We start from the raw sequence: 26,476 nt of genomic DNA, 5'->3' as shown, positions 1-26,476 counted from the left end.
AAATGCAAGCAAACAACAAAAAAAGAGTAAGAATGTTTTGTTGTGATCCACATTCAATTCCTGTAGTCCTCTCTCTGCGTGTAAATGGCTCTTTTTGTCACAAGATAATTGGAACTGGCATCAATCATCTCATTGTTGGAAAGAATCATGTTCAACAGAACTGATCATCATATAAACTTCTTATTGCCGTGTACAATGATCTTCTGGTTCTGCTCACTTCATTAAGCATTAGTTCATGTAAGTCTCTCCATATCATCCTGCTGGTCGTTTCTAATAGAGCAACCCGTACCATTCATATACCATAACTTATTCAGCCATGCTCCAACTGATGGGCATCTGCTCAATTTCCAGTTTCTTGCCACTATGTAAAGAGCTGCCTCAAACATTTTTTGCACATGTGAGTCCCTTTCCTTCCTTTAAGATCTTTGGAATGTAAGACCATTAGAAACACTGCTGGGTCAAAGGGTATGTACGGTTTGATAACCTAGATACTCTTTTAAAAAATGACAAATGATAATTAGCTAAGGATAGTTAGGTTTGGTATGGTGTGATCTGATGGCTTCAACATCCTTTCCAAGCTCATAATATGTAAAAATAAAGACAAACAGCTATTTGAAAAATAGTTGAAAAGCTATTCTGAAAAACTTGGCTCCTTGCTACCCCACACCTCCTCTTCCCTCCCCCCAAATTTTATTGCTGATTTTATCTGTCCTATTTAGACTTTTAGTTTTCTGAGCCGGTGCTGGGTCTTTTATGTGATTGACATGACACTGGAAGCCTGTCAACCCACAACAATGATGCTCAGATGCAAAATCATAAAGGGAACACCTTGAGAATTTGTCTAGGACCAAAGAACAATGAGACACCTCTTTGTTTCCAAAATGGACCCTAGCATCCTGAATGAACCCAAGTCAAGATGTCTGTTTCTGTTCCCATCTGACAAATGCCACAGGTTCTCGAGTCTATTCTGTGGGATTGTGGGATGTTATCTTAGCAGTATGGCTTCACAGAAATTTAAATCTCACCAGAAATGTTTTTATATATCAACTACTATCTAAACACTTATCCTCTAATGAATCATTAGCATCATTGCCTACAGCATCTCGTTACTCTTCCTTTGAGGTAAATGGTCCACACTGATAAAAACAGTTTACCATAGCGGGAAGACTCTGTTTCCTGAAAGAGCCAAAATGTAAATTCATCTTGTCATTATGCCTCTGGCTAAGACAGTCATTAGACACTGCATATTTCCAGTGTTGTGTTGTCTGACAACAAGCTGCCCTTCAGTCTCCCTTCCTAGAATCTAGACTACTGTTCACGTCTAGCTCTAATCATGAAAAAGCTGGCTTCAGATCCTCCCTCAGATTCTCTGTACTTGTGTGGCCAATCTTTCTGGGTTTCAGTTTCTTCATCTGAAAGTGGTGATATAATAAGACTAAGAATAACTACTTCCTAGGGTGGTGGTGGGGTCCAAATGAGGATAATGCATGTGTAATGCTTTCCAAACTTTAGAGCTTTATATTGTTGTCAGTTATTATTACTGGTGGTATCCTAATAATGCTTTTTATTCTATGAGGATCTACCTCCTTCATTCTTGTTCCCTTTCTGGCTTTTTTAGGAACTTTAAAAATGTCTTTCATCAATTTATTCCAGACATGAAATTCTGCAGAAAATATAATAAATTCACATTATTTTAAAATCATTTTCTCTTTAGAATATCTAGGTATTTCACTAAACTCAGCTTTGTTGAATAGGTTATTCTTTGTTGCAAACCTAGTTCTTTTGTTCTTTGGAACATTATATTCCACATCTTTTAGTCTTTTAATGTAGAAATTGCTAAATTTTATGTGGTCCTGGCTGTACCACATATTGGTGGTATAATATTTAAATTGTTTCTTTCTAGTTGTTTGCCATATTTGTCTGCTTGTCCTAGGGCATTAAAATTTAGCTATAATGTTCCTGTGAGTTTCCATTTTGGAATTTCTTTCAGGTAGTGATTGGTGGATTTTTTTTTCAATATCTATTTTACTCTTTAGTTCTAGAATTTCAGAGAAAATTTTAAAATAATTTCTTGATGTATAGTGTTTAGATTTTTTTTGATCATAACTCTGAGGTACTCTTACATTTCCTATGAAATTTCTCCTATTCTTTCTTCTAGGTCAGTTGTTTTTCTGATGAGATATTTCATGAATTCTTTTCTATTTTTCCTATGCATTTAATTTTGTTTTATTGTTCTTATTATCTTATGAATTCATTAGCTTTCTCTTGTTCAGTTCTAAGTTTTAAGGAGTTATTTTCTTCAGTAAATTTTTGGATTTCTCTTTTCAGTTGGTTGACTTTTTATAATTTTCTTGCTTTTCTTACATTACTTTTATTTCCTTTCCCAATTTTTTTCTCAACCTCTGTTATTTGATTTAAATCCTTTTCAGTCCTTTAAATCCTTAAAAAAAAAAGATCTTCCATGAACTCTTTTTGGGTTCGTGACCATTTTACATTTTTCTTTAAAGTTTTACAGGAAAGCTGTTTTGTCTTCTGAGTTTGAACCCTGGTCTTCTCTATCACCTTAATAGTTATCTATGGTTGGGTTCTTTTTCTGTCGTTTATTCTTTTTCTTAAAGGCCTATTTCTTGGCTGTCAATCTTAAAGTAGAGTCAGGTTGTGTTCCTAGAATGTGGGGGATAATGTAGGCTTCAGGATTTTCTGGCTATTGTTTTCTGAGCTCTCTTTGGGGCATTTGACCTCTTGGTTCTTCCAATAGTCTATAATCCAAGGCCAAGCCTAGTCTTCCTCCAGGAACTTTGCTCTTCTGCCAATGACCACAGTCAGCAAATTCTCCCCCCCTTTTCCCCCTTCCCTTACCCTTCCAGCTGTGACTGCACTCTCACGGCCACAGCCTGGAACTTTGTTTGATCACTGTATTTGGGCTGTGTCCAAAGCCAGTGCAGAGTTTCCCTCTAATCTTTCCCTGCTTGGCTGTCCAATCTGGACAGGGCTATAGAGCTAAAACTAAAGCTCTCAGGTTGCTGCTTGCTTGTTTACTCTGTGGCATTTGCTTGGAAGTATCTGCACTTCACCCTAAGCAAGTCCTACCCCATTCCCCAAATCTTCCCAAGTTATTTTAGACTGGACAACTGCTTACTCCTATTTTTAATGATTTCTGGTCTTGACATCTTTCCTCGATTCCCTTTGACTGCATCTATTCTTTAACCCACCCTGCTCATACTCCTTTCATTCCCCACTCTTGAAAGTGTTTTTCTTCCTTCTCTTATTTTGTTTTCCTCTTATTTTTATGGCTGTTTCAGGGGCCTACAAAAATTCCATCTTCTCCAGTGCCTTCTCAGATTGTGCTGCCTTTTTCTAAAATCCTTTATTACTGTATAGTTCAGCACTTAATTATTCTCTAATTGTTGACTTATGGTAATTTTGTCTCTGCATCTAGACTGTCGTGCCTTGAGGATAAGGACCAAGTCTTATACTTCCTTTACTTTCCCTATTGCAGCCTACAGAGTTCTGGGGACAGAATGTGTGATAATTAACATTATAGAAAAGACAGTGTTGTTGTTTAAGAAGTTAGAGGTCTTCAATCTCTAAAAAAATTTCAAAATAATTCCATCTGCATATTTTTCCATTTCTCTTCAAAGATTTTTTTCCCAGAAGGAATGTATTTTATTTTTTTCTTTTCTCAGATAACCACACCAATGTAGGATCTCCTTGATTTCAAAGGTTATTTTAACCCCAGAGATCACAATCCATCCATGTCTGCTCACCTCGTATATTGGGATGGGAAGAGTCCTAGACTAGGAGTCAGAATTGACCTTTACTAATAGAATGCCACTGTGGAAATCATTTTTTTGTGGAAATAATTTAATTTCTTTGGTCCTCATTTTTTTTTATTTAAAAAATGAGAGTACTGAGGGATCAGTGGGTCCACTGAGAGACTCAATAGCCTCTAATGGGCAATTCTACATCTATTGTCCTATGATCCCATGCTACTTTTATCTGGGTTTCTCTATTAATTTGCCTTGGAGGGTCCATGCTAAAGTGTAAAAACTGCCTTCACTTCCTTCTGAAATCTGGCGAGTCCCAGTGAAGGACTTTGGCAGTCCTATTACTCCTTGAGCTCATCCCATGACCAGCCCATCTTCTCTTCCTATCACATAATCTCCCAATGATATCTTATACTCCATTTCTTTTTTGGAGTATCTCATAGCTGCAGTTTTCTAATCAACTGGTCTAAAAATTCCCATTTTTTCCTTTGTGGTATATGAAACTCAATGTTGTAATAAAGTTCAATTACAATTGATAGAATTATGGAGGGAGAAGGATTGATGTTATCTCTTATTTCAAACCTTATTTTCTATATTTCTGTATATCATATATTGTTTTATAAGGATGAGACATGTTCAAATTCTGAGGCTATAGAAGTGTTGATGGAAAAACAGGTTAAATAGAAAGTGGGGGTGAATTTTTGAATCTGCCTGAGCTTGTCAGGGATCATCAAGAGGCATTAAACTATTAGTATTCATTGCTAGTCATTGGCAGGTGGTGATAGCGTCAGTGGACCCAGTGAGGTTTCAGAAACATTTTTCAGTGCGATTAACTAAGAAATGTAACATTTGTGTTAAATCATCCTTCCTTTTCACCAAAATAATTAGATATCTTTCATTGACAGAAAGTACTTCCAAGACAGAATTAAGACCAGAGCAGAACTATTGTGCCCATATGCCGAGCAGAAGTGCGGTGTCCCAGGAAACACTACCACTCAAGATAAATGCTTGGAAATCAGCAGAAGTAAGTCTTGAGACAAATCCATAGAGAATTATCTAGCCTGCTGAGGAATAAACTGTAGCTGCTGGAAAACGAATACTTTTCAGGCTCCATATGGGATCATAGAGTTAGAGTGAGAAGAAGCTTAAAGGCCATTGAGCCTTCATTTTAGATCTGAGATATGGAGGGGCTAAGGGACTTGCTCAGGGTCATCCAGCTGGTAAATGTTTAGATCTTTTCTACTTTTAGCTTCACTTATTTTAATCTGCTATCTGAGGACTGAATAACAAAATGTAAGCCAAATACCTTTGGTAATTACATTTTCCCCAAAAAGGAAATGATGTATGGGATGGTAGATTTTTCTTCAGAAGCTGAAATTTGCGTAATATAATTTAACTATAGAATGAGTTTAGATGTCTCTTTCTCTGATCTCAAAAGGTAGAGATAATATTGCTTTTGATTTGCCAAATCTATACAGAAATGCCTAGAAATTATGACTCTTTAAAGCAATTTGAAGGCTGAAGACAGAGAAACGATGCTACTGAAAACAGAAAGAAGGATTGTCTGAAGAAGCCATTGTAGATATGCAGAAAACTCACTGACCAATTTAGATTTTTTAAAAAAGAACTGAGCAGAAGAAGGAAGCAAGGACTTGTAATGGAGAATGAGTACAAAGGAGAAGAATGGTTCTGGTTGAGTAGGCACAGTGCAGGGTAGCTCTGGGAGAGAAGCTGGTGGGGGAAGCTAATCCCAGCCAAAAGGTTGTTTAAAGTTCTAGAAGGGAAGAGAAAGGAGTCAGATCAAGCTTAGGCTGGAGTAGCCTTTTGGCAAGAGCAGGCACTCTTTACAAGTATTGTATCTGTCTTATCTTCTCTTGTCGAGAAATGGGATTCATCGGGACCAACATGGCTCATGGGGGGTTGCTACGCAGTATAAATAAGAAGGTGAAAAGTGGGCACCAAAGTACCCAGGCTCAGATGAACTAGAGTCCAGGGTGCAAGGCAAGTGGTGGACTTGCCCTCATCTGTGGGTTCTGAGAGATCATGGGCCAGAGACATAGTGTTACAAAGTGACCAATGGTCCTATTTTCATGTAAGGGAAGAGAGTGGTGGAGTCTTTCAACTCTAGACCAGTGAACTTGACTTCAGTTCCAAAAAAACTTCTGAAATTTCTTCTGAATCCTGGACAAATCACTTAACAGTTCTTTTAATGGTGGAAAGTGAACTGCTAGAGGAAGAAATGGTGATGGGAGTCCTCATGGCTTTTTCCAGAACTGCCCATATCAGCTGACCTCATTTCTTTGTGGATAGGTTACTAGACCGGTACATGAGAAGAGTGCCTGAGATGTAGTTTACATAGATTTTCATAAAGTCTTTTATGCTGTTGCTGTGAAAGACACGAGGCGATTCAGTCTAGGCCAGAGTCAATTTGGGACTGGTTGGAGGGTTTTGTGTCAGCTTTGGAAGGAGGCTTCCAATGGAACATCCAGGAATTGGTCCTTAGCCTGGTAGCCATCAGTGTTCTTGGGTAAGTGTTAATAACACGCTTATCAAATTTGGAGCTGACAGAACCAGGAGGGAGCACTCAAAGAGAGAGGCCTGGCAGGATTCAGAAAAATGGGGACAGACTCCCCTGCCAAGTGGAAGCCAGTAGTATGAATTTTAATAGAGAGAAATCCTGGGCATTACATTTGGGTTAAAAATTAACCTTACAAATGCCCGTTGATATTTGCCTGCTCCAGAGACAATGGTGATAGGAGCTCTATTACTACATTTGAAAAAGATCTGGGGATATTAATGGCCTTCAAGCTCAAAATGAATCTATCATGTAAATGGAAAGCATAAAAGCTAATGCCCTCATATTCTGTTGGTATGAAGGGAGGCCTCAAGTTCAGGCCTAGGAAGGTGAGAAAACATTGCCCTGGACAGGTCACATCTGGGGATTGTGTTCAGCTCTCTTTGTTACAGTTGGGGAAGGATTTCAGTGTGCTAGGGAGCATCCAGAGAAGGGCAATCAAGATGTCTTAGAACTTTAGAAAGGTTACTGTGAGGAAGGATTGAAGTGGTTCTTGGCAGAATGTAGAGCAGTGTGAAAAAACTGCAACAGGCAAATTTAGGATCTGTGTAAGGAAAAAACCTCAGGCACCCTTAGCAGCATTCTAAAGCGCGCTGGGTTGGCTTGGGGACAGGGAGTTTTCCTCCTCTGGAGAGAGACTTCCCAGCATGGTCCAGGTCATGTGTTCTCATGTAATTCTAGAGTCTAGGGACACTGCTACACTCCAATGAGATGCTGGATTAGGGGAAGAAGAAGATTCATGAGTCTGAAATTTCAAACTTTTGCAGGGTCCATGCTCAGTTCCTTTCCTGGTGGAAACATGGCTCAGCTTTCTTATTGTAGGGGTGCCGTGTTCTCCTTGGGAATGACACTCCTCACAAGCCTGTGCGGAGCTCAGCAGATGATGGCGCTCCCCTAGCCCTGACTAGTGAGATGGGAGCATTTCCAGAATGACAGTGTTTGGAAAAGGGACAGTAGCCTGAAAGAATCAGGCAGGGGACTAGAGGGTATCAATAAGGGAAAAGGGGTGCAGAGCCTGAAAGCTGCTTCCTGGTTCATGCAATTCTCAAAGGGAGGCCCTCTTCCTTTTTTGCTCAGAAGCAATGACTATAGCCATTCTTCTAAGCTGTGATTCTTGTTCTGACAAACTGTGTTTGCAATCAGTGTTTTAGAGAGCCAATCCTGCGATGGAATGAGTATCTTTCAGACTGTTTCCATCAAATTTGATTTCCATCAAATGAGATTATATTTGCAAAAAGTACTTAACCCAGAACTTGGCACATAGTAGACTTTCTATAAATGCTTGTTCCCTTCTTCCCTGATTTTGGTCACTGGGCAAATTGCTAACACTCTTTTTTTCTTCCTCCTCCCCCCGCCTCTTTCAGGGCTGTTTCCAGGCACTGATAGAGCAGCTTGGGGAATACAAAGAGAAAGGATTTACAAACATATTTTTTCTGTTGTTCTGGATTACAATGCTGGGCTGATAAGCCAAACCTAGAGTTCTCACCACCTAGATTTTCTAGAAGTTTGGAGGATTGTAATTTAGGAAATTTCTAGTTCCTACTGTATATGTTGTATTCTATTTTAAGAACATACACCCAACTGGTGTGATGTCTTGTGCTTAATTTTGGCTATTTATGGGAGATTCAAAGGAAGACAAAGATTTGTGAGCATAAATGGAATAAATAGAGTCACAAACTGGTTCAAGGAATTTGAAGACCCAAGCTGGACTATGAAATAGAGGGCTAGCCTTGGAATCACAAAAACCTGGGTTCAAGACCTACTTCTATTACATACCAGCTTTATGACTCTCAGCAAATGATTTAGTCTTTCCATGAGTTGTCTCTCAAAGTTGCAGAAGTTATAGCAAAGTGGCTGACCTGCCTCAGTTATAAGGCAGCATTCCAAAACACACTGGATCTTCCTCAAGAGAGCTAAATCACAAGTCCTGGACAAAAAAATGTATTTTATACAGTGTGAAATTGTGCATTTGACACTTTTAATTTTTCCTTCACAGCATAAAGGGCTTCTACATTATTCTAACTTCTGGAAAACTTTCTATTTAAAGAACTTAAATAGTTGGAATTTGAATCTTACCATACTTTCTTCACCTTCTGATTGAGGTGAAAGCTATTCATTTTATAAGATTAAACATGTTTCAAAGTAACTGGTGGAGGTCAGTGAATAAAAATGAACATAAAGTGAAAAATGTGAATTGATGGAGATCATTTAAAAATGGAGGTCTCAGTATTTAGTGAGTGTCATTTCTTGTAACAGTGTAAATTTGATCCTATGCATGATGACTATTTCATATCATTTTGATAATGTAATTATCTCCTAAATGTGTTAATCAATTTAAATGATAGACCAGAAGCTTAAGATAGAAGGGAAAGAAGGTAAATTTCCCATATAATAGACTGGTAAGCTTGATCCTTGGAAAAATTCTAGACTGTGTTATTAAAATTCTGATTTACAAGTACTTAGACATTCAGTGATCACCAGGAGCCATTATGGATTCATGAAGAACAAATCATATTCTTTTTAACTTTGATTCTAATAATTAGATGGGGCACAATAGACATATTTAAATTTTAGCAAGTCGTTTGACTAAGTCTCTCATTTTATGCTTGTCTATAGACAAGATGGAAATGTTGAGCTAGATGATGTTACAGTTGGCAGTTTTAGAACTATTAGAATAACTAAGCTCAAAGATGACCAGCTAGTGGATCAATATCAATCTGAAGAATGTTTTTAAGAGTACAGTACTAGAGTCCTTAGTTCAATATTTTTATTAATGACTTAGATGAGAACATACTTATCCGATTTGAAGATGACATGACTGCATTATATGATGGCATGAGAAAAACTGCATGAATACCTAGCATGGCTCTAAGACAAAAGAGGAAGTGGAGGTTGTGCTACTGCTGTGGCTATCTGCCTTGCTCACAGGGTTAACTCCTCCTTGATTTCTCTGTCTGGACCCCCCACTTCTCTAATCACTCATTGAATCCTATCATGTCTACCATCTCTTTGATTCTCTTGGTTCCTGCTGCAGCTGGCCTTGTTTGGACTTCATCTTTCTGTGAAGTCCCTCTTCTGCATCTAGGCTATACTCTCTCCCCTCCAATTTGTCCTTCATGAGCTGCTACTCATCTTCCTAACTACATTCCTACTACATTGTTCGCAAGATGAAATAAAAGTTCCTGATTCAGGCTCCAAACTGTCCAATCTTATCTCAGCCCATTCCTTTTTACATACTCTGTTTTCTAATCAGACTTGTCTGTTCTGTTTCTTGATCTTGTTCTGGCTTCTTCTATCTCTATGTCTTTGTTTAAGCCATCCCTGATGCCTGGAATGGGCTCTTCTTCCTCATCCTTCATTTCAGATTTTAAAGGGCTTTAAAAAGAGAGTTATATCCTAGGGAAAAATAGGGAGCTACCAGAATTTATTGAGTAAGGGAGTGACATAGTCAGACCTACCCTTATTTGGCAGCTGTATGGAGGATGGATTGAAGAGGGGAAAGACTTTGAGGCTGGGAAGACTTTGCAATAATCTTAACAGGAGATAATGAGGTTCTAGGATAAAGTGGTGACTGTGTTATGGAAGAGAAAGATCCAGAAGTATTGGGAAGTGGGGTGGGCAGTAGAAATAATGAGATTTAGCAACTGATAGGGGCAGCTGGGCCTGGAGGCAGAAGGATTCATGTTCCTGAGTTAGGAACTTAGACACTTCCTCAGCAAATCACTTCACCCTGTTTGCCTCAGTTTCCTCATCTATAAAATGAAATGGTGAAGGAAATGACTAACCAGTATATGTCAGTATCTTTGCCTAGAAAACTCCAAATGGGGTTACAGAGTGGGACATGAATGAAAAGTGATTAACAATAATAGTGGAAATGTGGAGCTGAGGATAATACTGAGGTTAAGGCCCCCAGGAGACTGAAAGGTTGGTGGTATTTTAAGGAATATATATCCAAGAGAGCAGACTTTTATTTGGAGCATACCCATAGTTAAGGTATATAATATTTAACATGAATCAGTAAAAGAAAATGAGAAAGTAGGAAAAGAGAGAGCAGTGTCACAAGAACTCAGAGAAAAGACAGTTTTCGTGAGGAGAAAATAATTAGCTGCAGAGAGACAGAATGAGAAAAGATCATCCGATTTGGCAATTAGAGATCATTAGAGATGTTGAAGAGAGCTGTTTAGTCAAATGATGAGATAGAAACCAGCCTATAGAGAGCTAAGGAGTGAATAAAGAAAGGAAGTGCAAGCAATGAGTATAAACACAATGTGTACCACAGGTGGATTAGCTGAATTGAATTCAGTCTGTCTCCAGAGAGGAGAACTAGGACCCCAGAATAAAAAGTGAAAAGAGGGAATAGCATTAACAATTAGAGCTATTGAACAACTCAGAGGATTTCCTGAGAGGTATTCAGGAGTTTCCTGCCAAGCATAGGTTCGATTACCTTTTGTTGGGGTTGCTTTAGAGAGTTTTTGGAAATCAGGTCATTAATTTTTAAGGTCCCTTCTAATTCTTAGATTTATTAAATCTAGGAGAAAGTAAATTCAAATTTTGTCAGTCTGTTTTCATTTTGTAATAGCTTGTGCCTGAATGAGATACAGGTTTAAAATGGATTGATAAAGTAATTAGACAGAATTGTTTTTACCATATTAATTTGTGTTTTTAACATATTAATTTGATGCAGGTGAGGTTTGGTGAATTTAGAATTGTGTTACACAGCCACCACCTGGTCCAGGCCCTCATTCTCTCCAGTCTGGGATAGTCCCTATTGGACTCTCCCTTCTCCCATTTCTCTCCATACAGCTGCCAAAAGGACATCACTCTTTGAAGTCCATTGACGCACAATTGAAGCACATTTTGGACCCAGCAACCCCTTTGTTTCAGAAACTGCAGTTTCTCTCTCTTGCCTCTAGGATAAATTTGGACTCCTCACAGTCTAGCTTGTTCTGCCTCAGCAGACTTTCTGTGCCTTGTGGCTTCCAAATACACTGGCCTATGGGCCTTTCCCCAAGTTTCCATGGCTTTGCAAGACTGCTTAGGGCCACTAGTGCCTCACCTCAGCTTCCTAGAATCTCTGCTTTTTTTCACAATGGTTAGCTTGGATGGAAGGTGGAAATTAGCATCAGGAAGACCTGGATTCAAATCCTACTAGTCACTGGCTGTTTGTTATGTGACCTCTCTGTGCCTTGGTTTTCTCAACTGTAAAATGAAGGTGTTAGTCTTAAGGGCCTCTACGATTCTTCCTGGTTTTAACTCCATGATCCTAGTTACTACTAATACACACTCTCTTAAAATTATTTTGTATTTAATTTTCTAAGTACCTATTGTTTTCCCTCTATAAATGTAAGCTTCTTGAAGGCAAAAACTTATTTTACTTTTCTGTCTTTGTATCCTAAGACCTAATATAGAGTCTGTACCATTTTAAGGATTTAATCAATCTTCTTTTTCAATCAAAAGGTATTTTTTTATTTTAATAGTATTTTATTTTTTCCAAATGTATGCAAAGATAATTTTCAACATTCACCTTTGCAAAACCTTCTGTTCCATATTTTTCTCTATCTCTTTCTCTTCCCTCTCCAAGACAGCAAGCAACCCAATATAAGTTAAACATGTGCATTAATAAATCCTTCTTAAATAAATACAGAAAAATGAAAAATAGAGCCTGATTTTTCTTTCTCCTCCTCATTTCTCTGACAGCAACCCACTTGAATTGATTTTGTATCTGCTCAGTGTCCTAAACCATTTTCCAAAAATGATGCCTCCTTTTCTTGGAAAGAAGGTTAGAAGTCTGACTGCCCCCTTTTCTGCAGCTCATGGCATCACAGCAGTATTCTGTTGGCGCGCCCACGATCATCTCTTGTTAATGTCAGTGGCATTTGAGGAGAGCCGGCGTGCCCTTTCTTCAGTCATCTGCTTTGGTAGCAGCTGATGAAACCTGGCACACGTAAGCAGGCAATCTAATTAGTGATGCTGCATGTGCCACAGAAAGGCTGGGGGGGAGCTACAACACAGGAGGCTCACCAGCATCTTTTTACAGAGTAGGAATCTAAACGGGATCATTTCTTTGGTCTAGTGGGCAGGGCAACACTTAGAGGCATCTTTTTAAAGAAACAATTTGAAATAGAAACTGTTAACTTGTTCTTGTTTCACATATGAAAAGGAAAATTACCTTCAAAAACAGCATCTAATGCTCCTAACAGAATGAAGCCTGCAGACGGATCCATGATTCTACTTGGCGAGATGATATTTTAACTCCAAAAGAAAGGTTTTTAATTTGTGTCCCTTAGATATGAATCAGTTTTCTTTCTGCACATTGTTGACCATTTTAATTACAAAATTTGCTGATTAATAAACCTGTTTGTTTTCAGAACATCACATTCCCCCCTTCCCCCCTTGAAGCCCATTTTCTCCTCTTTGACTTGATTGGAGAATGAGATTGTAACGTTGATTTTTTTGGCCACAGTCATTTCCATGGCAACAGATAGAGATGATGTGAATTGGTCCAGATAAAATTAGAGCTCACCAAAACCTTTAGTCTGGTTATGAGTTACTAAGTTAGGGTAAAGAAAAGAAAATGATTTCTCTCTGCTTCTTTCTCTCTCTCTCTTTCTCGTGTGTGTGTGTGTGTGTGTGTGTGTGTGTGTGTGTGTGTGTGTGTGTAAGAGTTATTTCAGTGCTCAATTCCTCAATTTACTAGTTTCCCTAAATAAGGAGTGTTGTATATTTAAGGCATTATTAAACTTAGTACTACTTACAAATCACTTAGAACTCATCAGGCAAAAGTTTTGTACAAATGGATACTCCATTTTCTGATAGCTAATTATTTGTCTGCTTTTTAAATTTCTTTTTCAAGTCTGAAACTTCTTTTGATGTACCTAAAATTCTTTGAGTGAAAGGCCCCTGGAACAATGGAAGGGGGAGCCAGGAGGTTAGTTTTCAGAGAGCAGTCACTGCTTATCTTGATGGAAAATGGCTTAGCAAGAACAGGAGTTTCTGGGCAATGATTCTTTGCGATACTAAGGCTGACCCTGAAAGAATTTAGGTTTGGATTAAATCAAGTTTAGACCACATCATACTCCCTGAGGAGCCGGGTACTGTTCATTCTCCTTTTCCAATTCTATATCCTCCCAAACCTTCCTTTCCTACCTTCAGTTTCTTGCCTTCTTTGATTTTTACTCCATTTGTACAAAATGCCATAAACATCATTGTGAAGATTTTGGCTTTAATAGTTTAAGTAGTTTCAAACAGCACTAAAGCTTTTGTAACTCCCGGTATTTATCATTGTCTTTGTTGAGATCATTGCACCCTTCTAGTGTAAGAACTCCTTTCTTAAAGAGTCTGGTACCAGGCAAATAGTCTTTTTCACAGCAGTTCCTTCCTTCATACTTGGGGACTTTGCAATTCCCACTGATGTTCTTCCTAAAACCCTGTTCTCCTGTTTCATCTATTTGTCAGCTTTTATTATCAGTATCTCTAATCCACCTTTGCCATCCTTAGGAGTGGCTTGTTAGGCCTCACCTCACCTCAAACCCTATTACCTTCTTCTTCCTGACAGCTCAATTTTAAAATTTTAATTTGTTTTTCATCTCTCCCTCTACCTCACTTTCCCAAATCTACTTAATTCTTTTTACAGCCTCCTGTCCCTCCATTTTTCCTGTTTTCCAAGGTCATTACTTTACCTTGGACTTATTTTTTCCTTGCCTTTTCAGTCTTGACTCCATAGTTAACTAGTTCAATTATTCATTGTCTTCGATCTTTAGATTCTACTCCCCCCCACACATAAGACTTCCTCAGCAGCTCTGGATTATATGTGTATATAATTATATTACATTCATATACACATATACATAAACATATGTGTATATTTGAGTGTATACACACCTACACCTATAAATATATATATTTATTAAATTTATTAAATATATATATACATAATACATACACACATATTCTGACTGGATACATCATGAATTTATGTTATATAATCTCCCTGCTGTACTCATTATTGTAGGAAAATACATTTATCCTTCCATGATGAACTCTTTCAAGATCTCTCTAATAGCTGGGCATGATGGTACAAGTCTCTACTCCCTGGGGTTGTCTGAGCTGCTAAAATTGGTCTGGTGTCTGCACTAAATCTGGTACTAAGGTGATGAGTTCCCAGGATTGGAAGGCCACTGGGCTGCCTAGGAAGGGGCAAATAATGCCCAGGTTGGAAAAATGAAACAATTTAAAACTTCTGTGCCAATTAGTATTGGGATTGGATTTGTGAATGTCCCACTGCAGTGACCCAGAAGAGGAGGCTGAGAAAGGATCAGCCACAGAAGAGGAAGGAGACAGGGAAGGGAATTAGGGAGAAAATGTGCCATTTAAACCCAGGAAAAATGTTTCTAGTAGGAGGAAGTGATCAGCAGTGCCAAAACTTGGAGAGTGACTAGGAGGATGAGAATGGAGAAAAAGCCATCAAGTTTAGCCCTTAAGAGAACTTTTGAGAGGAATGTTTTCATAAAATGGTGGATAAACACTACTTCCTCCCTGGTAAGAGGCCAAAAAGTTGAGAGATGGGGTGAGGAAGCAGAGGCAATTGTGGGAGAGGAGATCCAGTCTCCAAAAAAAAAGTCTCCAATAACTTTTTTGAATCATTTCCATTCTCTTCAAGTCCTTAATAGCATATTCAAGCCCCCATGTTTTAGCAGATAACCATGATTCATGCTTTATTGAGAAAATTGTGTCCATTCAATTCTAGCAACCTTGAGCTAGTTCATACCTCAAAACCCATCTACAGCTTCAACTATCCTCTCCTTCATTCATACAGTCTTGTCAAAACCAACCCTTCTGTTTGTGCCCTTGATTCCAAACTCTCTTGTCCTCTTTAGGGATTTATTTTTTTAATCATGATTCCTTCCATGCTCCCTCACCTCCTTTAATTTCTTCCTATTTACTTGTTCCTTTTCCATTGCCTACAAACATGTTTAGGGCCTTCTTATTCTTGAAAAATGCTATCATTACCATATTATTACCATACCTTCTAATTCTTGTTCATTCTCTCTTTCTGCTAAGTTTTTAATTTTAGTTTATTTACTTTAATATCCTTTGCAATGTTATTTTTAAACATTCTTTTCTATTTAAATTTTGAGTTTCAAATTCTCTCCTTCCCTCCCAACTCCTCACCCACCTATTGAGAAGACAAACAATATGAAATCAATTATACATGTGAAATCATGTAAGACATTTTCATATTAGCCATGTTTTTTAAAAAAAAAAACAAGCAAAAGAAAGTGAGAAAATTATACTCCAGTTTGCATTCAGAGTACCTCGGTTCTCTCTCTGGAGATGGATTATATTTTTTTCATCAAAAGTCCTTTGGGATTGTATTGGATCATTGGATCAGAACAGCCAAATCTTTCATAGTTGATCATCATTATTACATAGTGGTTATTGCAAAGAATGATCTCCCAGTTCTTCTCATTTCACTTTGAAGTAGTTCATATAGATAGCACCATGGTTTTCTGAAAGCACTCCCTTTGTTATTTCTTATAGCACAGTAGTACTCCATCATAATCATATGCCACAATTTGTCCAGTCATTCATGAGTTGATGAGCATACCCTCAATTTCCAATTCTTTAGTACCACAAAAAGAGCTGCTATAAATATTTTGTACATAATGGTCCCTTTCCTTTTTCCTTGATGTCCTGGGATATAGATCTAGTAGAGATATTGGCTAGGTCAAAGTGCATGAATAGTTTTATGGCTTTTTTGGCATAATTCTAAATTGATTTCCAGAATGGTTGGACCAATTCATTACTTGCAATTCATTAGTATGCCATTTTTTCTCTTATCCTTTCCAGCATTTGCCATTTCTGATAGGTATGAAGTAGAAATAAAAATTATTTACATAATTTTTTCATATGATTGTTATTGTTTGAGTTATTTCAGGTTATATTTCATACTTCATGAGCTCATTTGGAGTTTTCTTGCCAATGATACTGGAGTGATTTCCCCAGCTCAGTCTACAGTTGGGGAATTGAGGCAAACAGGGTTAATGTCTTGCCCAGGGTAAGTGTCTGAGGTCAAATTTGAACTCAGATCCTCCTGCTCTATTCACTATGCCACATATTACATGATTATAAATCATGTTGATTTTTTCTTTTGAAAACTACCTGTTTGTTTTATGCTCAGTTTATATTTGAGAAATGAGATGTTTATCAGAAAAACTTTCTATAAAATTTTTTTATATTATTTTATTATCTATGGTACCTTTAAGCAAAATGTAGTTTCCCTGATTGTCTTTTTAAATTAGGTCTATTTTTTTGCTTTAGCTTTGTCTGAGATTATGATTGACACCTGCCTTTTTTACTTCAGTTGAAACATCTCAGATTCTGCTCCAGCTCTTTCATTCTGAATGTGTCTTTTATAAACAATATATTGTTGGATTCTAGTTTCTAATTCATTATTCTATCTGTTTCTGTTTTATGGGTGAATTCATCCCATTCACAGTTATGATACTATATATTTCCCTCCATCCCATTATTTTCTGTTTCCTCTTCTCTCTTTTTATCCTGTCTCTTCTCAAAAGTCTATTTTGATCTTGACCACTGCCTCCCTTAATCCAACTCCCTTTTATCATACTCATTCCCCTTTTCTCTTATCCTCTTTCCCTTTTCTCTCTCTACTGGATAAGTTACATTTCTATACACAGCTGAATATGTATGTATACTATTCCTTTGTTTTTGAACCAACTGCCTGACATTCCCCTATTTCTCCCTCCATTGTAAAAGCTCTTTCTTGTACACCTTTTTTATGTGGGAAAAATTTCCCCATTTTCTCTCTCCTTTTCACTTTCTTCCATTGCCTTCCTCTTTTTCACTCCTTAATTTATTGGGGAGATCATTCCAATAGAACTGATTACATACCCATGTCTTCTGTCTATGTAAATGCCTTTTAACTATCTTAATAATAATAAAGTTCCTAGGAGTTACAAGTGTCATCTTTTCATATAGGAATGTCAACAGTTTAACCTTATTGAGCCACTTATGATTACTCATTCTTATTTCCTTTTTTATATTTTTCTTGAGTCTCTTTGAATTTCAAATTTTCTATTCAGTTCTGGTCTTTTCATCAGGAATACTTAGAAGTCTTTTATCTCATTAAATTTCATTAAATATCCATTTCCCCATTTAAATCCAGTTTTATTGGATAGAGGATTTTGGGTTGTAACTCTAACTCCATTTGTCTCTTAGATTATCATATTCCCCTTCTTTCATGTGGAAACAGCTAAATTTTGTGTGATCCTGAATCTTGCTCCACAATATCTGAATTGTTTCTTTCTGGCTGCTTGAAATATTTTCTCTTTGACCAGGGAGTGCTAGAATTTGGTTATAATATTCTTGAGAATTTTCATTTTGGATCTTCTTTCAGGAGGTGATCACTGAATTCTTTCAATTTCTATTTTATCCTCTGAAGCTAAACTATCTAAGTAGTTTTCTTTTATTATTTATTAAGATATGATATTTTTGATGACTGTTGTTTTATAATAGAGGTGTAGAAGTACTATTTCCCCTTTCATCTCTATTTCTTTCCACCATTTTTCTCTATATCCTAGACCTTTTTTAAAATGAATTTTGTTTATTATTTTATTAAGTTTGATAAAATATCCTCTTGGGAATTTGATAAAGCATGACAATTGTAAATTAACATTTGTAATAATTGTCATTTTATTATGGCCTAGCCATGAGCACTGACTATTCCCTTCAGGTACTTAAATTATTTTTTAGGATGGTACTTGTAACAAATCTTTTGTGTGTATGGATAGGTTGATGCCCAGATATTTTATGCATTTTGTAGTTATCTGGAATAAGGTTTCCTTTTCTATTAATGTTTTCTGTGGTGTGTTATGGTTATATAGAAATGCTGTTAATTTTTGAGGATTTAGTTTGTATTCTTGGATTTTGCTACAGAACTTTCTAGTATTTTTGCCAATTCCCAAGGATTTTTCAAGTATTATCATGCTTGGAAACTCTAATGTCATCTAGTGAGGATAGTTTTATCTCTTCTTTACTTATCTTTATATCTTTGATTTCTTTCTTGTTTCTACTATCTTGTTGCTATTGCTTACATTTCTAGAACTATATCAAATAATAGGGGAGAAAGTGTCCAGCCTTGCTTCATTCCTATATTTATGGATAAACGTTTTGGTGCATTTTCATTGTATATGATGCTTGCTCTTAGTTTTATCTAGATGCTTTTGATAATATTTTAAAAGTCCATTTATGCCTATATTTTTCCTAATGTTGAACTTATCCTTACATTTCTGTTATGAATCACACATTATTATAATAAGAGATTTCTTCCCACATTTATTAGGAAAAGTTCTAGTGTATTCTCCTTATATATGACACTTTTGGTTTTATATTGATGCTTTTTATGATATTAGAAAGGGTGTTTTTGATAGGATTTTGTTTAGATTTTTTTTGAATTAACCTTAATTAATGTATTGTTCTATAGTTTCCTTTCTGGGTTTTATATTTCTCTGGTTTAGGTATTAGGACTATATTTGTCTCCTAAAAAGATTCTGATAGAATGTTTTCTTTCTCAATTTTTTGAGAATAATTTTTGAAGTATGAGTACTAACGATCACCTAAAAGTTGAATAAAATTCTCCTGGGAATCCATGAGGATCAAGTTTTTTTTTCTTTTAGTAGTTTTTTTTTTTTTAAATATACAACTATTCCCTTTTCTGGGATTGATTTTTTTTTAAGCTCTCTAACCAGATTTCTAATAGCTTGAGTATTTTACATTTTTAGGGTATTTTTATATTTATTTTATGTTTTCGGTTTTCTTAGTCCAGATCTTTTTATTTATTCTGATTTTGCTGTGATTTCATCTTATTTATTTGCTATTTTACTTATTTGATTTTTTTGCTCTTCAATCATATGCAAAAAGCTTATCAATTTTATTGGATTTTTGAAAGAAACAGTTATTAGTTTTATTTTTCATTTCTATGTTTTTATTTTTCATTTAATCTATTTTATATCCAATTTTTAATATCTTCTCTTTTGGGCCATTTTAGATTTGTTTATCTTTTGGCTTTCTAATTTTAAAAATGCATATCAGTTCATTAATTCTTTTTCTATTTTGTTAATACATGTTTATAAGGATATGATTTTTCCCCCGAGGACTACTTTAGCTGCATCCCAGAAATTTTGGTATGTTTCATCATTATCATTTTCTTTTACATAATTACTAACTGTTTCTATTATTTGTTCTTTGATATACTCATTATTTAGATTTTCATTATTAAGATTCCATTTGGGTTTGTATCTTTTGTTTGTGGTCCCTCAACCAATTATTATTTTTATTTTATTATGGTCTGTAAAAGATGCATTAATTGCCCTTTCACAATTGTTTGTAATATTTCTGTACCCTAAAACATGGTTACTCTTTTGGTAAAGGTTCCATGTGATGCTAAGAAATATGTACATTCTTTTGCTGTCCCATTTAGAAGATAGCATAAGTCTTTTAACTCTAGTTTCTCCTTCCCCTTCCCTTTTTTAATCTTTCTGTTAGATTTATCCTAAAGTGAGAAAGGGATGTTGAAGTCTCCTATCACTCTTTTGTTACTGTCTTATGTCTATTTGTAGCTCAGATAATGTTTCCTTTATGAATTTGTATGCTAAGGCACTTGGAGCATATAGTTTTATTAGCTTATTATTGATATTGGTTGGTGTTTCTTTCCTTCCAGCATAACATAGTTTCCTTACTTATCCCTTTTCATTTTTGAATGTTTGTTTTTACTTTGCTGGCATGATTGCAACTCATGTTTTTTTTTTTTTTTTTTTTTTAAGTTACTTGATGTGTGGTAATTTTTTTCTATCTCCTATTTTATTTTATATATGTCTTTGTTTTTTAATTATGTAAGTATAAATAAGTAACAGATAGCTGGATGTTGTTTTATTGTACATTCTGTCATGCTTTTTGTGTTTTATTAGATTGTTTAATCCATTTACATTTAAAGTTATATTAGGTTCATATTTTTCTCCATCTGTCTCTAAAATTGTCCCATCCAGGTTTTCCCCTCTTGTTTTGTAAACAGAATATTATGTTGCTCTAGTTGCTTTACTTTAATCTTTTTAAGGTGGCCCTATTTCCCTGACTCTCTTCTCCTTACACTGATCCCTTCTATCATTTTCCTTTATGGTTTTGTTTATTAGTTCCTTTTTCTCTCCTGCTTTTATCTGGTTGGATATTTCCCCCCTTCTTTTTTCTCTCAGTTAGTCAGGTAGATTCCCCTTTCCTCTCCTTCACTTAAACTATTTCTGTTCATTAATCTTTAAAGTTTCATTTTTCTTGCTTCTCTTTCCAAAAAAGATTTCTCTCACCTCATCACCCATCATTTCTTTCTGTGTACTCTAGACCTCATTCTCTGATTCATGGCCTTTATAATCATCTAGTTTCTCTTATACTTTCTGTATCCTCATGCAATAAAACCTTCCAAGGTATCCATCCATTCTAGATTCACACTTTTAGATGGTTTGTGCCACAACATTTTAGAATTTGCTCTGTGCGGATTCCCATTTCTCAGTATGCCTCATTTCCAGAAAAAGACTAGTGTCAGAGAATGTCAGTGATAAATCTCCTCCCCAACCATTTATCTACCACCACTGATCTATACCATTTCCTGCTTATCTCCCCATTCCGCCCCCCACATCTATTCACTTCTTCTCTGGTTCTGTGCTTTTATACTCCCTCAGATGCTATTTGACTCAAGGAATTCCAACTTCCCCTCCCAAAGTAAGACAAGTAGACTTTAAAAGCACCCAATTTTCAGACCATACCCAGCACAAGATTCCTATTGCCCTTCACAGACAAATCTCTCATAAGTAGAATATCCTCCTATCACCAAAGGCAGGCCTCATTCTTCTTTTTTCAAACCTATTTCATTGAGCTCGTCTCTTTCTGAGACCATAGGATCCACCTTCCCCTCATTGATAACTCTAGATTTAACCCGGCAACATCACATGTTTCTCTACTCCCCTACTCCCCTTTCCCTTTGTTCATGCATTCTCCCCTGTTGTAATGCAATCTCACAAAGAGAAAAGAATGGTTCATGACATGATAAGTTAACAGGTTCTGTCCATAATGCCTCAGGCCTGCCTCCTACCTGTTTCCACTCTCACTTCCAGGACAATTGGAGATGTCCCCATGGGAGACCTTGGCCTTTTGAAGCTAAGATTTTTTCAGATCTCACTTTGGCTGAGGCAGCACTCACTCAGTGATTAAGGCTGGATTAGAGATGGGAAAAAGAATGGCCACTTCTACTTGGTCAAAAAAAATCAATCTGGGAAGAGAAGTACATTTCTCTGGTCCCTGGCTCAAACCAGAAATGGTTGCTATTTACACTCACTCTGAGCCATTAGGGCCCATATAATGACCGAGTTGGCTTGGACTGGGACCTATTGTTGGCCAGTCAATGACAGCCAGAGAGATTTGGGTTCAAGGTTCAAAGTCTCAGGAAAGAAATCTGGCCAGTAAATCTGGGGTATTTTGAGAAGTTTCAGTGGTCAAGAGTTATATTCCTTTGGACAGAGTACCAATGGGTGACAGTATTGTACTCTACATGAAGAGAGGAAGAGGAAGAAAGGAAAAGAAAGGGAAGGCCAGGCAAGGCATTCAGGCTACCTCTAGGTGTCCTGATCTGTATCTTGCTGCTGAGCAAAGAGTTCTGGAAGAGAAAGTGAGATGGGTGACCTTGCATTGCCTCCTTCCCTTACATCCAATTCACTTGCAATTCCTGGTATCACCTTTTTGATACCATGGTCGTCTTTTGAGAACAAAGGACAAAGTATAACCTCAAAGTAGAACAAGTTGCCTCTTTCAATTGGACAGTGCAGCTTCTTCTTTCTTTTCCTTTCCCCTTTCTATCTCCTGGTGTACTTTTAGAAAGAAGTCTCTTATTAGTCTTTCTCCTATTGCTCTATTCCTGTTGTTGTCCTTGTCTGATGCATTTATTTGCTCCTTTATTTTTGTCATGGTGTTTAAGAAGCAAATAATCTCTTCAGTTCTGATTTTTTTTCTAAAAAAATGTTCCAAATGCCTCTTGGTTATTGAATATTCATATTTTTTCATTTATGGTCAAGCTTAGATGCCATTGCTCTTCAGAACAAATTATTTCATTTCCTCCTACATTTTCTGATAGGTGCTGGATCTTGCATTATTTAAATTTCCTTTCTTTTGTATTTGGAGATCTTTCTTCTGCTCACTTGTCGAACTTGTTTCAAAAGGGAACTGTTAAATAAACAAACAAACAAATAAGTGAAAACTTGTATCTTGGTATATCTTGGAGTTATTATTTTTTTTTCTGTGACGACGATCTGTGAATTTTTCTAGATATTCCATTTTCTATGTTCAGAGGTTCTGGGAAATTCTTTTCTCATTTCTTGCATTATGGTGTTAAATTTTTTTTTGTCATGTCATGTTCTTCTGGGAAACTAATGATCCTTAGGTTATCTCTATGCATTCTTTCTTTGAAATCAGTATGTTTTGCTTGTGTAGTGAACATATTTTCTTTTGCTTCCCTTCTATATTTTTCCTTCAGTTTTGTATATTTATATTCTCAATTTTTTGTTCTTGCTTTTGTTTCTTTGGTAAGACTTGCCATAATAGATTCAAATTTTTCTGTTTTACTCATTATTTTTTTTTTGTTGGTTGTTGTACATGGTCATAAATTCTGATTTCATAATTTTTATTTCTCTTTTAAACCACTTGGGAAGATTCTTCTCATCTTCCACAGAGCCTTCTGTCTCATGAGTATTGGATCATTTTCCTTTGTTTTACAGTATTTATTCATAGATGATCAAATTTATTCATTAGACCTGTTGTTAACATTTTTGCTGTTGACTTATCTGCTTATGTTAGAGCAGTTTTTTTCTCCTTAATACCTTTTTGGTAATTTCCAGTCTTTTTTCCTACCCATTTTCCTCTGTTTACTTTTTTGACTCTACTTCTGATGGTGGTTGGCTTGGGGGTTGAATCTCAAAGCATCTCAACCTCTTACCATACTGGACATTTCACAATTCAACAGCTTAGGTCTCTGCCCCAAATGACTTTTAGACGGTCAAAACTCATTCCAGCTAGATGCTATGTTCTTTCCCTCATGTTTAGTGGAATGCTACATAGCCTCCTCTGGTGCTTTGGGACTAAAGGGTTCTCTCTCTTGGCCACAGGCAGTTTAGGTCTTTGCCATACTGGTACTACTGGGTTGTAGCCCCAGCAGACATTTTTGTTCTTCAAGGACTGCCTTCTGTTGTTCTAGCTTTCTGTCCCTGCCCAAGCAAAGTTCTACAGCCTGGAGTCAGGGATTTCCTGCAGAGGAAAGAGTTTGTATGTGGGGGAGGGGGGGAGGGAGGGGATTTTTTCAACCTTCTTTTGGATTCTGGGTGTCCAGTCCACAGAGACAGCCAGCTAAATGGGCTTTATCTCTGGTGCACAAATTCTGCTTTGACTCGAGAAGTTTGAGAGGTCTTTCAGATCAGAGAAATTGTTTAGTCCTCTATCTTGTTGCTCATGTGACTCGAAAATCTAAATACTTAATTTGAATTGAAATTGCAGCAAAGAACTTTTAAAACTGGTTTGCCTGAAGGAATCTTAAGAGCAACCAAGAGACCTGAAACTGAATGACTCATAAGCCAGCATCTAGTGTGGGCTAAGAATGCAGCTAGAGCTAGGAAGACAATAGAAAAGCATATGCAAACCACATTTGCACAGCATTACCAAATTTGTGAATTATTGCAGTCTGATTTGGGTTCTTCACTTGGTATATTTTCACCTTTGAAATATTTTCACCGTTTTTTTTTTTTCTGCCCACTTTACTTGGGTAGAGAATGAAATATAACGTTGACTAAAACACTAAACATGACTTTTCCATCTTAAAAAGGCCAGACACAGCTCTTTGTTGCTTAACTAAGGGTGCTCTCTTGTTTTCTGTAAGGACGCGATGGTATTTTTTGAGGAAGAACCAAAAGAGCTTTTGCCACAAGCATCTCCCATGATCCCTCCGGCTTCATTGGTGATAGAAGAGTATGAAGAAGGATATAGCCTTTGGGATTCAGGTAAAGTGACCTAGCAGTAGGAAGTGCAACAGAAGTATCAGCCTGGGCTCCTTATATTTTGGATATTTACTTTGTGAAAGGGAACTACAGGTGGCTCAATTATCTGTAACAACAAGAAACATGGAAACCATTGGCTTCTCACAACTGAAGACTTGTCTTAGTGCTAGGAAAGAAACCCAAAGACTGATTTAAGTTCCTCCATCCATTCCTTTACTTAACCACCTTTCCATAGAGATTCAGACAAAATAATAAAGTGGTCCAAAGGCAAAGGTATTGAGAAAATATTGAGGTACCAATTTCCCAACTCTTTTTTAATCTATGAATAGCCCATAGTTAAAAGTAACAGTATGAAATTCTAGAGAAATGGCTCCTGATAAGTTCATGCTCTCTCATCACAGTGAGACCCTACTGCTTAACAATTCTTTGACTTTGGTTTTGTTAATTCCCAGTACCCTTTCCACAGCAGGAGTCCCACGCCTTTGGCCACTTAGCATTTTACCCCTCTTCTCCCTGCTCCTAGAAGTCAGCATCATTTCCTTCTTGCCACTGGCCCACCTAGAAGGCTTTCTGAAGTAGGCTCCTCCAAAGCTTCAGGTCTACAAATCCATCCCTTTTATCTCCCGGGTTCTACTAATAACTTTGATCTTGAGATCTCTGCTCTAACTTCTTTGTTTTCATTTACTCTCCAAAACCAATCAGCCAGCAAGCCCTATTGAGTCTTTCATTTTCATGTCTCTCATTAGGGCCTTCTTTTCTGTTCCAACAGTCCCCTCCCTTGATTATTATAATAGTCTTTTAGCTTACTTCCTTTCCTCCCATCTCTTCCCTCATTAATTTATCCTGCACACTGTAGTGAACTTAGCATTTCTAAAACTCCTCTGCTCAGAATCTGATTGTCTAGAGGTTCAAATTACTTAGCCTGGCATTCGCCATGTCTCATAGTCTGGCCGAGCTCTACCTTTCCAACCTCATCTCTCATTTGTCTCCTGTGTGAACCCATTCCTACCCCTACACCTTTGTCCATTCTGTCTCCACTACTTAGAGTGCACTCACTTACCTCTCTCCCTTTATTAAATATTACACGTTGTTCTGGTCCAATCCAAGACCTGCTCTTACATGAAGTCTTTTCCTGGCTATCCTGGCCCGTAGGCCTTCCTACTCCAAGCTCATAACACTTGGATCACTACCCCTTGCTGGTGTTACAGCACCATGTTATTTGCACATATTGGGTTACGTTATGGCTTCCCTTGCATCAATACTGCAAAAATGGCATGAACTACCCGTTGCTGGCAAATCAAGGAATATCTATAGTTACAACAATTAAAAAAAAAACATTTTCTTAGAAGATAGACTATTGAATGGGAAAGATTGTATTTCATCAAGACTTGCTTTGTCTCATTGGATTCAATACATTGCAATAGGCCTGGACTGTGGAGTTTCTAGCATTTTGGGTAAAATTAAAATTTTTCTCCTTTCTTCAAAATAGCAGAAAGGATTTTCTTGGTAGAACATTTAAAGAAAGAGAAGAATCCTCTTTGGGTAAACAAAATCTAATGTAACCTTAATAATCTTAATACAATGAAGATAATAGTGACCATCTAGGAAGTCAAATCAGTGCCCCAAATGACAGCAGATGTTCTAGCTTTCTGTGATATTGTGTCTATTTGCAAGGGACAACTTTCTGCCTGTAAAGTTTTTGTCTAGGTTTAGAGGAAAGCAAGATACTGAATTGTCATTCATTTGAGATCAGGGCAATATTGGGCCCTATGAGTTTGACATTAGATATCCAAAGGAAAAGCTTTCAGAACAGTGTTGGAAATTTTTTCAGGAAGATCCCTCTATAATGCACTAAATTTTTCTGTGCTGTTCTTTAACTTGGTAATGGGTGTTCATCTCATTAGGCAAGAATCATCCTTTATGTTTCTTTGCCTTCTGTGGTACCATACAAATAAAAGTAATAAAAATAACTGACATTTACATACTACTTTAAAATTTGCAATGTAGCAATACACTTGAAAATGAGAGAA

General features: G+C 36.8%; 1 protein-coding gene across 3 annotated transcripts in view; it reads left to right on the top strand.

The window, feature by feature from the left end:
• Positions 1–26,476, top strand: part of ENTHD1 (ENTH domain containing 1) — a 102,965-nt gene that overhangs the window by 28,385 nt on the left and 48,104 nt on the right. For 2 of the 3 annotated variants that reach the window (XM_051962060.1, XM_051962061.1), the window contains exons 4-5: positions 4,673–4,791; positions 24,329–24,449. The exons of the other annotated variant lie outside the window; for it this stretch is intronic. In XM_051962060.1, the coding sequence (XP_051818020.1) occupies positions 4,673–4,791; positions 24,329–24,449 (240 nt within the window). The remainder of the gene's footprint in view (positions 1–4,672; positions 4,792–24,328; positions 24,450–26,476) is intronic. 3 annotated transcript variants of the gene reach the window in all.

The sequence above is a fragment of the Antechinus flavipes genome, chromosome 5, assembly GCF_016432865.1.
Source record: "Antechinus flavipes isolate AdamAnt ecotype Samford, QLD, Australia chromosome 5, AdamAnt_v2, whole genome shotgun sequence".
Classification (NCBI taxonomy): Eukaryota; Metazoa; Chordata; class Mammalia; order Dasyuromorphia; family Dasyuridae; genus Antechinus; species Antechinus flavipes.
Note: the sequence above shows the minus strand (reverse complement) of the source record. Positions and strands in the feature narration are given on the sequence as shown.